We start from the raw sequence: 15,873 nt of genomic DNA on the forward strand, positions 1-15,873 counted from the left end.
GTGACATAGAAGTTTGTAAAGAAGATTTTACTCGTTAATGACTGTAAACTCAAAATTAAATTAAATCAACCACTTAAGTTAAATTCATCAATGCAGGTTCACGGTACCTCTTTATCCAGGTCTACACTACATGGAAGACAACTCAGTACTTGAATAGCAGTATAGTTTATTGATTTATCTAATGCTGTCTATATTTCCTATCATTGTTTCTCCAGGATTTGTCTAATCTATTTTTAAAACTGATCACACTCAGTGCTGTTACTATGTCCTCTAGCAGGCTGGTCCCGTGTATCTCCCACTCTCATTGTAAACAAGAATTTTGTCAAATCCAGATGTGACCTTTTAAATAATTTCTTGTTTTATTGCACACATACAGCTTTGTACACTTTGAACACTCTGTGTGTTCCACCAGCAGAATGCATCATAATTATTCACCAGTTTGCTAAATACCATGTATGTAAAAACAATTAAATGTCTGTAAGAGGAGATTGTTTTTATAGTATGTTTGTTTGTTTGTTGTAGGAGCCAGTGCATGAGCATGTTCAAGCACTATCTGTCTGTTGCACACAGCCATGATGTCATGCACAGACTCTGTGCATCTCTATGTGCATCTGTTTTGGTGTACTTGTTGCACATGGAAACATTTATTCTTAACAAAGCAAAAAGCGACATAATGCTAAATATGCCTGATGTTTAGAATGAATGTATTTATTTATTTATTTTTTCTGTGGGCCCTCTGTGTTGCAACAGCATTCTGGAACAGCAGTGATAAATTTCCCTTTGTGCAAACCTCACCTATTTGTATGTTTCCTCCCACAGTTGTGTGCACTCATGTGGACAAACCCCAAATTCATATCCATGAAGACAAATGTGTAAAATTGGCAATACGCACTATGTTGAGGACTTGGCAGACGCAATGCTCATTGCGCACTGTTAGGAAGTCAGCATGCTGATGTATTTGCGAGTGCACACATTTTTACACGGCCAAACCTTTAGTAAATCAGGCCCAGAGTGAAATAAAATATAAATTGACAACCAGATTAAAACCTCAGTCAGCAAGAACTGGCAGCTGTGTTAGAGAATGAACCTCTATTGAAAATGCAGTGAGTGGGCAGATCAGCCCAGTCTCACGCTTTTCTCACGTTTCTACACATGGTGTTAAAATTTGAGATAATTTGAACAAAAATTGGTCAAGTTTACTAAATTATATTTTATCTGAAATACCCTGTATATTAGAAAGATAAGGTGTTTATTGTTTAACAAAACTTAGTTTCACTGTGTAAACATAAATTCTTTCAGAAATCTCTGTGCACTGAAGAATAATTCTCAACTATTTAATCACCATTTCAATAATGTTTTTGTGTATTTAGATCCAGCCTCCAACAGCTGTCATGATCCAGGGACTCCAGCCTATGGTATCCCAGTTATAGCCCAGGGCATTCAGGTCAGACATTGATGTACTCGTTTACTACTAATTATTATTTCTTTGTTATGGTGATGATTGCCAAATTTATCTGCCCTTAGGGCAGAAGGATGTCAGTTTTATAAAACAGCTCCTGGTATGCCAAGATGACATTAAAGCTTGGTTGGCCTTGAACTTTTTAAAATTTAATGAAGTGAAAACAGAGGTGATGGTGTTTGGACCCAGTGGCCCCTGTGAGTCCTCCTCCATTGCCTTTGGACCCTTGGAGGTTTATTTTAAACCTGTTATTAATGATCTTGGTTTTAAGGTGGACAATGATTTTAAATTGGACAACCAAATTAAATCTGTGATTAAGTCAGGTTTTTATCATCTACAGTGGTTACCAACTGTGAAATCTTTTCTGTCTCTGCAGCACTTTGAGACAGTGATCCATGTTTTTATTTCATCTCGGCTGGATTATTGTAATTCACTTTATGTGGGAGTCAATCAGTCATTACTTTTGCATCTGCAGTTGGTTCAAAATGCCGCTGCAGAACTTTTGACAGGAACTAGAAAGTGAGATCATATAACTCCTGTATTGGCCTCACTTCATTGACTACCTGTATATTTTAGTTTACATTTTAAAATTATGTTCATTTTCAAATTTCTTCACAGTGTTGCCTCTCTCTCTGAGCTTCTCTCTCCTTATGTACAGTGTCAGTCTCTCAGGTCAGCTGACCAGCTGCTCCTAGAAGTACCGAGATCCAGGAGGAAGCTCAGAGAGGACAGGGCCTTCTCAATTGTTGCTCCTAAATTATGGAACAGCTCGCACTTGTCTGTTAGAGAGGCCCCTCTACTGCCCATTTATAAAGTTTGTTTAACCCTCTGGGGCCGAGGCCATCATATACGATGGCTGGGACCAAGCTCTACTAAATTATAAATAACTTTTTAATGATAAGAGATAGAAACTTACTTTTTTTTTGCTGAAAAGTTAACTCTGCAGACTTTTGAGCCAGCATCCAACATCTTGGTACTCCCCATAGAAGCTGTGTGATGACGTGCGGAAAGGGAGTGTCCAATCAGAATTGGTTCACCATCACATGGTTTCCCAAACTCCAATCATAGGGCAGATTTGCCTCGCATGCTAAACCAAAGATTGTTTTTTTCACAGATGTCTTACTAGTTTGCCTGTAAATGCTGTTTGAATAGCCCCCAGGCTGCTCTCTCCAACGCGCCCTGCACCATTACGCACAGCGATCACTGAAAGTGAGCAGACTGAGCAGACTGAGGGCCTCTCATACAATCTCATGCTCAAACAAAGAGTGTCTGAGTATCAGGATTACTCCACTAGCTTGGCTGTGAATGTTACTGGACCAGTCTGTGGCCAGCTCTCTCCCTCCATGTAAAGCACCATTTACCATATCAATGGAGCGAGGGGGAGGGGCTGCTCCTCAGAGTGTAAATAAGCCTGGAAGTGTGAAAAGTGCTTTCAGAGAGAGAGCAAACACAGTCAGCTTCATAGAATTATACTCAACAAAAATATAAACGCAACACTTTTGGTTTTGTTCCCATTTTGTATGAGATAATCCATCCCACCTCACAGGTGTGCCATATCAAGATGCTGATTAGACACCATGATTAGTGCACAGCTGTGCCTTAGACTGCCCACAATAAAAGGCCACTCTGAAAGGTGCAGTTTTATCACACAGCACAATGCCACAGATGTCGCAAGATTTGAGGGAGCGTGCAATTGGCATGCTGACAGATTATTCTGGGACCCCTGCAGTCTCCATATGAACTTGTATATCAGTCTTCTCAAACAAAATGCATAGACCATTTTGTATATATTGTTCAAAATGTGCATTTGTGTTTACTGTTAGAACATTTATATTGTACAGTCTTTTGTGCAAGACTCTAAATTACCTTTATAAAGTGTAAAAATAGCTGTTTATTATAGTTTGCTGTGTTTTGAATAAATGTGTGTGAAAATTATTTTGCCACTTTATTTTTTTTCCTTTCTTATTTCTGATTGTAAACCTTTATTACACTTATAGAACATCACTATACCATATACATTCTGAAAGTACAGGTTGTCCTGAAAAAAAAGAAACATAATACTTGATTGTGGGATGCAGGGTGAGCTGTTAACAGCAATAATAAAACATTTATGCCACGTGAGTGAACTGTCCAAAAAAATGCCCTCGGTCCCCAGTGGGTTAAAAACCTATTTTTTCTCCTAGGCTTTTGGCCCCAGTGAGACTTGTTTTAATGGATGTTTTAATGTGCACCACTTTGTGTCAACAGTGGTTGTGTTAAAGTGCTTTATAAATAAAGTTAGTATGATATGGTATGGTATGGTATGGTATTATGTTACATGCAGTCCCCGCCAAAAGTATTGGAATGACATTGTAAATCAGTTGTTTGTTTGGAATCAAAAGAAAAAAAAATGTGAGAAGATGGTAAACTGTTCTGTAACTCAACCATAGGAATTAGATTACCAAAGAATGTTAAAGTTAATGCCAAGGGCCATTGACATCATTTCTGTGGCTGATGTTGTTGTTAGGAAAATCACAATTTATACCTTTCTAGTGAAAAACAATGATATATTTACTTGGATTTTCTTGGCCAAAATGGAGTAGTTGTGTATTTAACATTAGTATTTAAAGCCTGAAGGAGAAATATTGCTATTCTGTATTTTATTTTTGATGCATTGAATGCACTGAAATTCATAATAATGTTAAGTAAAAAAAAAAAAAAATACATGCAGCACAAAACAAGTTCTAAGGAGCCGTCATCTAAACATGTTGGAGTGTTTAGAAATCTCAAATGTACATGTCTGAGTTGAGGATTCAAAACTTCAAATGCAAGATCTAAAGTTCTGTAGTTTGGTTAAAAAACAAACTAACAAAAAATAAAGAACCCATCAAACGTGGTATGATGGGATGTTTCGCTGAAAAAAGACATTCCTTTTACCCAGGAATCCACGAAACAAACTGAATTCACAGAAATACTAAGAGTGTAAAACGTTTCCACTAAGCAGTTGTGCAGCACGTTATGTACATAGGCAGGAACCTAAAGGAGAATGTAGCCATAAGCACAGGTTTGCTTTCACATTAGAAACAGAATCAAATGTATGCATTAAGTATGTTAATACATATAATGATTTTTTTGTGTGTCTCTCTGCTATGCATAACAGACATTATGCAATACTGAGTACACAACATACAGTAGTACACAATATACAATATACAGACAGTGTATGCTTACTTACAGACAGGGCTCTATATATTTGATAATTTTGATACTGTTGACCATAAAATGTTATTACTGAGATTAGAGCATGTCACAGGTATTAAAGGCACTATGCTGCAGTGGTTTGAATCATATTCATCTAATAGATTACAATTTGTTCATGTAAATGGGGAGTCTTCTTCACGGACTAAGGTTAATTATGGAGTTCCACAAGGTTCTGTGCTAGGACCGATTTTATTCACTTTATACATGCTTCCCTTAGGCAGTATTATTAGAAAGCATTGCTTAAATTTTCATTGTTACGCAGATGATACCCAGCTTTATCTATCCATGAAGCCAGAGGACACACACCAATTAGTTAAACTGCAGGAATGTCTTTCAGACATAAAGACATGGATGACCTCTAATTTCCTGCTTTTAAATTCAGATAAAACTGAAGTTATTGTACTTGGCCCTTCAAATCTTACAAACATGGTGTCTAACCAGATCCTTACTCTGGATGGCATTACCCTGACCTCCAGTAATACTGTGAGAAATCTTGGAGTAATTTTTGATCAGGATATGTCCTTCAATACGTATATTAAGCAAATATGTAGAACTGCTTTTTTGCATTTACGCAATATCTCTAAAATTAGAAAGGTCTTGTCTCAGAGTGACGCTGAAAAGCTAATTCATGCATTTATTTCTTCTAGGCTGGACTATTGTAATTCATTATTATCAGGTTGTCCTAAAAGTTCCCTGAAAAGCCTTCAGTTAATTCAAAATGCTGTAGCTAGAGTACTGACAGGGACTAGAAGGAGAGAGCATATTTCACCCATATTGGCTTCTCTTCATTGGCTCCCTGTTAATTCCAGAATAGAATTTAAATTTCTTCTTCTTACTTAAAAGGTTTTGAATAATCAATCAATCAATCAATCAATCAATTTTATTTATATAGCGCCAAATCACAACAAACAGTTGCCCCAAGGCACTTTATATTGTAAGGCAAGGCCATACAATAATTACGTAAAAACCCCAACGGACAAAACAACCCCCTGTGAGCAAGCACTTGGCGACAGTGGGAAGGAAAAACTCCCTTTTAACAGGAAGAAACCTCCAGCAGAACCAGGCTCAGGGAGGGGCAGTCTTCTGCTGGGACTGGTTGGGGCTGAGGGAGAGAACAAGGAAAAAGACATGCTGTGGAGGGGAGCAGAGATCAATCACTAATGATTAAATGCAGAGTGGTGCATACAGAGCAAAAAGAGAAAGAAACACTCAGTGCATCATGGGAACCCCCCAGCAGTCTAAGTCTATAGCAGCATAACTAAGGGATGGTTCAAGGTCCTAACTATAAGCTTTAGCAAAAAGGAAAGTTTTAAGCCTAATCTTAAAAGTAGAGAGGGTGTCTGTCTCCCTGATCTGAATTGGGAGCTGGTTCCACAGGAGAGGAGCCTGAAAGCTGAAGGCTCTGCCTCCCATTCTACTCTTACAAACCCTAGGAACTACAAGTAAGCCTGCAGTCTGAGAGCGAAGTGCTCTATTGGGGTGATATGGTACTATGAGGTCCCTAAGATAAGATGGGACCTGATTATTCAAAACCTTATAAGTAAGAAGAAGAATTTTAAATTCTATTCTAGAATTAACAGGAAGCCAATGAAGAGAGGCCAATATGGTTAAGATATGCTCTCTCCTTCTAATCCCCGCTAGTACTCTAGCTGCAGCATTTTGAATTAACTGAAGGCTTTTCAGGGAACTTTTAGGACAACCTGATAATAATGAATTACAATAGTCCAGCCTAGCAGTCCTACATATTGTTTAATATGCGCTTTGAATGACATATCCTGATCAAAAATAACTCCAAGATTTCTCACAGTATTACTAGAGGTCAGGGTAATGCCATCCAGAGTAAGGATCTGGTTAGACACCATGTTTCTAAGATTTGTGGGGCCAAGTACAATAACTTCAGTTTTATCTGAGTTTAAAAGCAGGAAATTAGAGGTCATCCATGTCTTTATGTCTGTAAGACAATCCTGAAGTTTAGGTAATTGGTGTGTGTCCTCTGGCTTCATGGATAGATAAAGCTGGGTATCATCTGCGTAACAATGAAAATTTAAGCAATGCCGTCTAATAATACTGCCTAAGGGAAGCATGTATAAAGTGAATAAAATTGGTCCTAGCACAGAACCTTGTGGAACTCCATAATTAACCTTAGTCTGTGAAGAAGATTCCCCATTTACATGAACAAATTGTAATCTATTAGATAAATATGATTCAAACCACCGCAGCGCAGTGCCTTTAATACCTATGGCATGCTCTAATCTCTGTAATAAACTTTTATGGTCAACAGTATTAAAAGCAGCACTGAGGTCTAACAGAACAAGCACAGAGATGAGTCCACTGTCTGAGGCCATAAGAAGATCATTTGTAACCTTCACTAATGCTGTTTCTGTACTATGATGAATTCTAAAACCTGACTGAAACTCTTCAAATAGACAATTCCTCTGCAGATGATCAGTTAGCTGTTTTACAACTACCCTTTCAAGAATTTTTGAGAGAAAAGGAAGGTTGGAGATTGGCCTATAATTAGCTAAGATAGCTGGGTCAAGTGATGGCTTTTTAAGTAATGGTTTAATTACTGCCACCTTAAAAGCCTGTGGTACATAGCCAAGTAATAAAGATAGATTGATCATATTTAAGCTCGAAGCATTAAATAATGGTAGGGCTTCCTTGAGCAGCCTGGTAGGAATGGGGTCTAATAGACATGTTGATGGTTTGGATGAAGTAACTAATGAAAATAACTCAGACAGAACAATCTGAGAGAAAGAGTCTAACCAAATACCGGCATCACTGAAAGCAGCCAAAGATAATGATACGTCTTTGGGATGGTTATGAGTAATTTTTTCTCTAATAGTTAAAATTTTATTAGCAAAGAAAGTCATGAAGTCATTACTAGTTAAAGTTAAAGGAATACTCGGCTCAATAGAGCTCTGACTCTTTGTCAGCCTGGCTACAGTGCTGAAAAGAACCCTGGGGTTGTTCTTATTTTCTTCAATTAGTGATGAGTAGTAAGATGTCCTAGCTTTACGGAGGGCTTTTTTTTTATAGAGCAACAGACTCTTTTTCCAGGCTAAGTGAAGATCTTCTAAATTAGTGAGACGCCATTTCCTCTCCAACGTACGGGTTATCTGCTTTAAGCTGAGAGTTTGTGAGTTATACCAAGGAGTCAGGCACTTCTGATTTAAAGCTCTCTTTTTCAGAGGAGCTACAGCATCCAAAGTTGTCTTCAATGAGGATGTAAAACTATTGACGAGATACTCTATCTCACTTACAGAGTTTAGGTAGCTACTCTGCACTGTGTTGGTATATGGCATTAGAGAACATAAAGAAGGAATCATATCCTTAAACCTAGTTACAGCACTTTCTGAAAGACTTCTAGTGTAATGAAACTTATTCCCCACTGCTGGGTAGTCCATCAGAGTAAATGTAAATGTTATTAAGAAATGATCAGACAGAAGGGAGTTTTCAGGGAATACTGTTAAGTCTTCAATTTCCATACCATAAGTCAGACCAAGATCTAAGATATGATTAAAGTGGTGGGTGGACTCATTTACATTTTGAGCAAAGCCAATTGAGTCTAATAATAGATTAAATGCAGTGTTGAGGCTGTCATTCTCAGCATCTGTGTGGATGTTAAAATCGCCCACTATAATTATCTTATCTGAGCTAAGCACTAAGTCAGACAAAAGGTCTGAAAATTCACAGAGAAACTCACAGTAATGACCAGTCAAAGATTCAAGCTTCTCTACTATGGAAACCACCTAGACAACTGAGAGCCTACACAGAAACTGTTTGTTGTGATTTGGCGCTATATAAATAAAACTGATTTGATTTGATTTGATTATATCCATAAACCTTTCACACTATATATAAAGAATAACAATGCACATAAGGTGTGAAATAGTGCAAATAGTGCAGAGAGCAATAAGGTGTGTCATGTGTGGGTGTTGAATGTCCTCACTGCAAGCTCACAGGCTAAATCTTTATTTATTTATTTATTTATTTTTGCTACACTACGATGCGGGTACTTTAGCCATCCAATACTTCATGAAGCTGAAGCCATTATGCATATAGCTCAATTTACAGAACAATAATTGAGTATTTTAAGCAAAGATAAAGCCTCAGCACACCTTTTCATAATTTCATTGATGTGCCAGAGGGAATGTATTTTAAAGCAAACATACTGAGAAGAACAGAACCAGACTTAGGTTTGTTCAAAGTGGTCCGGAGTTTTCAAGCCATTTGGATGTACATTTAGCAGTTTGCTTATTCATTCATTCACTCATTCATTTTCTGCTGCTTATCCGGGTCTAGGTCACAGTGGCAGCAGACTAAGCAAGTCACCCCATACATCCTTATTCTGGACCAGGTCCTGTAACACTTCCCAGAGGATCCTGAGGTGTTCTCAAGGCAGCTGGGAAATATAATCACACAGTCACAGTCCATCCAGCTGTAAATAAGTGCCAGCCTTGGCTGGGGAAGTACCCTTCAATGTGTTGCAGCAGATAAGTGTAAGAATCATTCAGTTGATGATACAGTAGTGTTCAGAATAATGGTAGTGCTATGTGACTAAAAAGATTAATCCAGGTTTTGAGTATATTTCTTATTGTTACATGGGAAACAAGGTACCAGTAGATTAAGTAGATTCTCACAAATCCAACAAGACCAAGCATTCATGATATGCACACTCTTAAGGCTATGAAATTGGGCTATTAGTAAAAAAAGTAGAAAAGGGGGTTTTCACAATAATAGTAGTGTGGCATTCAGTCAGTGAGTTCGTCAATTTTGTGGAACAAACAGGTGTGAATCAGGTGTCCCCTATTTAAGGATGAAGCCAGCACCTGTGGAGCATGCTTTTCTCTTTGAAAGCCTGAGGAAAATGAGACATTCAAGACATTGTTCAGAAGAACAGCGTAGTTTGATTAAAAAGTTGATTGGAGAGGGGAAAACTTATACGCAGGTGCAAAAAATTATGGGCTGTTCATCTACAATGATCTCCAGTGCTTTAAAATGGACAAAAAAAACCAGAGACGCGTGGAAGAAAATGGAAAACAACCATCAAAATGGATAGAATAACCACAATGGCAAAGGCTCACCCATTGATCAGCTCCAGGATGATCAAAGACAGTCTGGAGTTACCTGTAAGTGCTGTGACAGTTAGAAGACGCCTGTGTGAAGCTAATTTATTTGCAAGAATCCCCCACAAAGTCCCTCTGTTAAATAAAAGACATGTGCAGAAGAGGTTACAATTTGCCAAAGAACACATCAACTGGCCTAAAGAGAAATAGAGGAATATTTTGTGGACTGATGAGAGTAAAATTGTTCTTTTTGGGTCCAAAGGCCGCAGACAGTTTGTGAGACAACCCCCAAACTCTGAATTCAAGCCACAGTTCACAGTGAAGACAGTGAAGCATGGTGGTGCAAGCATCATGATATGGGCATGTTTCTCCTACTATGGTGTTGGGCTTATATATCACATACCAGGTATCATGGATCAGTTTGGATATGTCAGTATACTTGAAGATGTTATGTTGCCTTATGCTGAAGAGGACATGCCCTTGAAATGGGTGTTTCAACAAGACAATGACCCCAAGCACACTAGTGAACGAGCAAAATCTTGGTTCCAAACCAACAAAATTAATACCTCGCAGATGTGAAGAAATCATGAAAAACCATGGTTATACAACTAAATACTAGTTTAGTGATTCACAGGATTGCTAAAAAAGCAGTTTGAACATAATAGTTTTGAGTTTGTAGCGTCAACAGCAGATGCTACTATTATTGTGAACACCCCCTTTTCTACTTTTTTTTACTAATAGCCCAATTTCATAGCCTTAAGAGTGTGCATATCATGAATGCTTGGTCTTGTTGGATTTGTGAGACTCTGAATCTATTGGTACCTTGTTTCCCATGTAACAATAAGAAATATACTCAAAACCTGGATTAATCTTTTTAGTCACATAGCACTACTATTATTCTGAACACTACTGTATAAGCACCAAATTGCACCAATCTTTAAAAAAGCTGTTAGCCATGTGAAATTTTAAATTAGCTTATTTGCTCAAATAAAACACATTGCCAAGCGAATATCAATGATTATGGTACAAAATCAATAAATGTGATGCTACAAAACACAAATCTAACATTTAGGATGTGATTGGAGTCAACTTCATTTTTAAAAGTAACATTTTTTTTTTTTTTTGTGGTGAACCTATTTTATACTGTGGAACATTGACAGAAACTCACAAATTTACACAAAACATTATTAAATTAGAGACAGACATTAGTCAGTCCATGTAATTTTATTTCCTTGACACTACATAACATTAAATGAAGCCTACAACTGTATCAAATTTGCAGATTATTAGAAATTTAATTACCTTATTTCTTATGTAAACACTAATTACATTACAGTATGGTACATAAAGTCTGTATTTCACATTTGCAGCTACATAGTGCTGTGCAGCTCAGCCCAAAGTTGTAGCACTTCCATTTTCCTCTTCAACGCCTCTTGCATCCACATTTGGTCAACTGTTGGCAGTGAGGACTAGTGTTCATCCAAAAGACATGGCTGACTTTAAAATAATTGTGCTGATTTTGGTGTTTGTATCACAAATGAAAGATTCTCATCATATATGCATTTCATGCTACAGTATCATGGTACCCATTCACACAAACACACTCACACACCGATGTCAGGGTGCTGCCATGCAAGGTGCTCACTACACACTGGGAGCAACTAGGGAATTAAGGACCTTACTCAATGACCCTTAGTGATTTTCCAGTCTGGCTGGGTTTTGAACCGAGGATTCTCTGATCTGAAGCCCAACGTTTAACCACTAGACCATCACCTCCCCGGGGATGATTTCATTTTCACAATATATATATTTTTTTTCTGAAGTGAATGATGGACTAATCACACTGAAATTTTTTGGGATTTAATGGATTAACAGTTGCTTCAGGGGTTAATTCTAAAGGTATCCTATTAACAAGTTTCCTTTTTCTTCTTTTTCTCAGTCTTTGCAGTCAGCTTTGGTGTGTGGCTAATTATGGTAGATCTTAAAGGGATTGAGGGTCTGTAGGGTTAGCAATTGTACTTCATATTGTGCTTATATGTTGCATAGGTTGGCAGTAAAATTTCCTTCAAGTGCCGCAAGAACTATCACATCCTTGGCTCCACAACAAGAACATGCTTAGAAAACCTTACTTGGAGTGGAACACAACCTGAGTGCATAGGTAAGACATGTCAGTGGGAAGGGGCTGTGGCTTAGTTTGTTCTATTTTCTTTTGTAGTAGTTAGAATGAAGTTGTCAATTTATGCTCATTGTTGTATTCATGAAAATAAATACAGTATTTTCTGGAGTATATATCGCACCAGAGTATAAGTCTCACTAGCTAAAAAAAGGCCTCTTGAAGTTGTACTGGCGTATACTAAGTTGCACCTTTTTCAGTATTATCAGTTTATTAATCTGGGATTTTTATACATTGTTTAAGTCTACTTCTTATTTTTGGCACTTATTATTTTATTATTGAAGTTTATTTTGTTTAGTGCTTTGATTCCTGTGAAAGTCCTATATAAATAGTTACTGAAATTATGACGACGAATAACAAACTGTGTACCAATTTTTTTGGTATGTAAGTCGCACTTGAGCATAAGTCGCAGGGCTTCCTGCACAAAAAATGCAACATATACTCTGGAAACTAAATTTCTGATTAAGTGAGATGGATGGATGCCACTGTTGAAAGTTTCTCTTTGCCATCACTCAGCCCATTCATGCAGACAGCCAGAGACACCCAGTAATGTCGACGTACGATCAATGGACCTGCCTACGTTGGGTTACACATTGATTTACACGTGTCAGGATGGTTTTTATCTTGCTGGCGGATCAGAGCACAGAACGTGCAGGAGTGATGGGAGATGGTCTGGCAAAGCCCCACTATGTAAAGGTATTCAGATTCACTGTTGGAAATATACTTCAAGTAGGGAATAGTTGACTGAACTAATGTTAAACTTAAATTTGAATTTAATGTGATAATTATTAATAGCATCTATACTATGTGTGACTCTTGAGAAACACAAATGATAAATGTGATGCTATATCCCTGTAGGTAAGCCTTAGTTACAGATATACCCTCGTCATAACTTTATTTCTTCACATATCTGTGGACTGTAAATGTATATATATATATATATATATATATATATATATGTCTATTTTCTATAACTGCTTTTGTGACAGAGGCAAACAGGAGTTGCTATGTATATGATAGTTAATAAACATAACTCCCTAATGGCAAAAGACACTCTGGGCACAGACATCAGGGCCATGAGTCTTAGCCAGTGGTGGGCACAGTTCCGATAAGCCGATAATTATCAAAGATAATGTTTTCATTATCAGATCAGCGTTTATTAAATTCCATGCATCTTAAATGTAGCAGACACGGATTATCTGGAATTTTGTTTTGGCAAGTTTTCAAGGTCTCTACTGCCATCTACTGGCCAGTCGTGTTCATTCCCCCTATTGACGTATCCCATAATCCCTTGCGTGCCAGAGAGTCACTGCTGTCGACAACAACATATAGAGAATCAACACGATGATAGTTGTAAATTAATATTATACTACAAAAATGTATTTTTTATGCTTTTCATCATGTTAATAAGAGACTGCTGCATGATACCCTGAAAACTTGCTAAAACAATTATAACAAATAATCTGTGTCTGTTACGTTTAATCTGCATGGAATTTAATAAACGCAAACCGAATTTCAGACATATTATATATATTCAAACAAAGAGGACAAACAGTGTTAATAATCAAGACGTTAAAGAGCAAACTTCACTTTCCTCCAGAACGACATGATCAGGAAGCGAGTGTAGCTCACAGCAGCTCCCATTGAAAATAACGGAGAGACAGCCTGTGATTCTCGCATGTTTACATAAAATAAACACAATAACAACATCTATAAACCCAGAGAATATATTCACGAGAGTTTTAGGCACAATATAAAAATAGTTTTATGTTGCGATGTTAATGGTGTTGTCTGTGTGCAGCGGTTAAAGTGCAACCCGATCATAGTGTCTCAATGCAGTTCTCAGTGTTACTGAGATCTCACAGCGCAGCGACCTCTCCAAGGTTTTGTGGGATTTGAAACGTCAATAGGGCGAATAGCCAACATGTGTCAAGACAATATTGAGTGCACGTTTACAATATAATAAAACGTGCACACATTCTCTCCACATGCAAAACATTTTGCAGTGACACTTCCAGGGCTCCATAAAAATGCATGTTTTTACAAATAAAAAATGGAATATTTTACAAAAGCACATTTATCTGTAAACACCAACACACGTCACATTAACGTGTTGGTTTACATAATGAATGACTGAACCAATCAGTGTTTAGCAGAGGCACATTTTACCCTGAATCCTTTGCGATCTGTCTGTGTTTCTTACAAAACCTCAGAATTAGTGCATTATTTAACATTAAAAGATATATGTTATAGTTTAACTTTGTACAAATGACAGAATTGACATTAATGGAGTTATTCTATCAGTATTAATGTTATTTATAAATCAAAACCATAAGTCACCACTGCTTTATTTTCCAAGACCTCTGCCTGACCGGAGCGTTGTGATTGGTAGAGAGCTGGGCTTTGTGGTTGTGTGCTTCCACAGACTTTTTCCTGATTCTCTCTCCTCAGCCCCAACCAGTCCCAGCAGAAGACTGCCCCTCCCTGAGCCTGGTTCTGTTGGAGGTTTCTTCCTGTTAAAAGGGAGTTTTTCCTTCCCACTATCGCCAAGTGCTTGCTCATAGGGGGTTGTTTTGACCGTTGGGGTTTTTCTGTAGTTATTGTATGGCTTTTGCTTTACAATATGAAGTGCCTTGGGGCAACTGTTTGTTGTGATTTGGTGCTATATAAATAAAATTGATTTGATTTGAATATTAAATGTTTAAATGTACTGGAGTCCACTCCTAAATTTTGCAAAAGCATTGTAAATCAAGCTTTAAATATGAAGACAATCACATTAAATATTTTCTTGTGTGATGTTTTAGTTGGAGTGAAGGTCAATCCCAAAGGTAGAGGAGAGTCAGATGTCCAGAAGAACAAGATCCGAGGTATGGCAAACAACTACAGCACATACAACACCAAAGCAGGGTATGACATGACAAAAACAGAGGTAGAGGTGGGTGACACAAATGAACTAACAATTAACATGTTTGTTTACCAGGAAAATCCAGAGCAGCTTTACTGAATTTAGGCCTTGACTTGACATTTTCCTTCGTGGTCTATAAACAGCATCTTCGTACAATATGCTTCCTCGCCCTGGTTATGTGTGAGCAATGCACAAATATACAAATTTGAAATCCTCCATTTGTGATGAAACCTGGGGACTTTAATCCATCATCATGTGAAGAACCGCAGGAACCTATAGTTTCTGAACTATAAGGCCTTTTATAGTAGTTGGTACTGCAGGATAGGTACTTGGATCAAACAGGAATTATTGGGTTAGGCAGATAAAACTAAAAAAAAAAATGTTGATTTATCAGACACAAGCTTACTTTATCTGAAACCAGCAAAAAGCAATAAAAGCAAAACAGCAACAGGTTTTCTGACTGACAGCAATGTGATTAATAGAAAATAGGAAGCACAACATGCAACACAGAGGAGCTCATGATGCAAACATAAAAAAGTTCAGTTATTTGTTGTTTCATATGAACTCAAAATATCACGCAGTATGAAGCAGTCTCAAAAGAATACTAATATAAGAAAAAATGAAAAAAATAATAAAAGATGACAATAATAGACACAAAAACCAGGATCAACAGCACTTCCTTCACATTTACATAATCTTTGTGGTACTTGAAGCGTGGTCTGAATCCAGCTGAGCTCACTGCAGATGTGTTCGTGTTCAGGATAGGTTTGGGTAAAGTAGTTCCTAATTTAGCTCCAAAGTGTTGTTGCAAAAGGAGGTATTCTTAGGATAGGATAAAGGTGAGAAGCAGCAAGAGAGAGAGATTAAGGGAATCTCTGATTAAACTGAAGTGCAATGTCTCGTAATACCTTGTAAGTTTGAAGTAGGATTTTGTAATCAATATATGCATTTACAAGAAGCAGTGAAGAGAGACTAAGTCCTAAGTAAAAGCCTGGAGATAAATGGTTCAAAAGACTATACAGTAGAA

The 15,873-nt window shown here is 37.5% G+C and overlaps 1 protein-coding gene across 1 annotated transcript in view; it reads left to right on the forward strand.

The window, feature by feature from the left end:
- The window catches only part of LOC117503844 (CUB and sushi domain-containing protein 1-like), a 2,069,078-nt gene that overhangs the window by 1,981,698 nt on the left and 71,507 nt on the right, over positions 1-15,873 (forward strand). The window contains exons 66-69 of the mRNA XM_034163109.1: positions 1,371-1,444; positions 11,815-11,926; positions 12,458-12,637; positions 14,746-14,808. Of these exons, the coding sequence (XP_034019000.1) occupies positions 1,371-1,444; positions 11,815-11,926; positions 12,458-12,637; positions 14,746-14,808 (429 nt within the window). The remainder of the gene's footprint in view (positions 1-1,370; positions 1,445-11,814; positions 11,927-12,457; positions 12,638-14,745; positions 14,809-15,873) is intronic.

The sequence above is a fragment of the Thalassophryne amazonica genome, chromosome 2 (genome assembly GCF_902500255.1).
Source record: "Thalassophryne amazonica chromosome 2, fThaAma1.1, whole genome shotgun sequence".
Lineage (NCBI taxonomy): Eukaryota > Metazoa > Chordata > Actinopteri > Batrachoidiformes > Batrachoididae > Thalassophryne > Thalassophryne amazonica.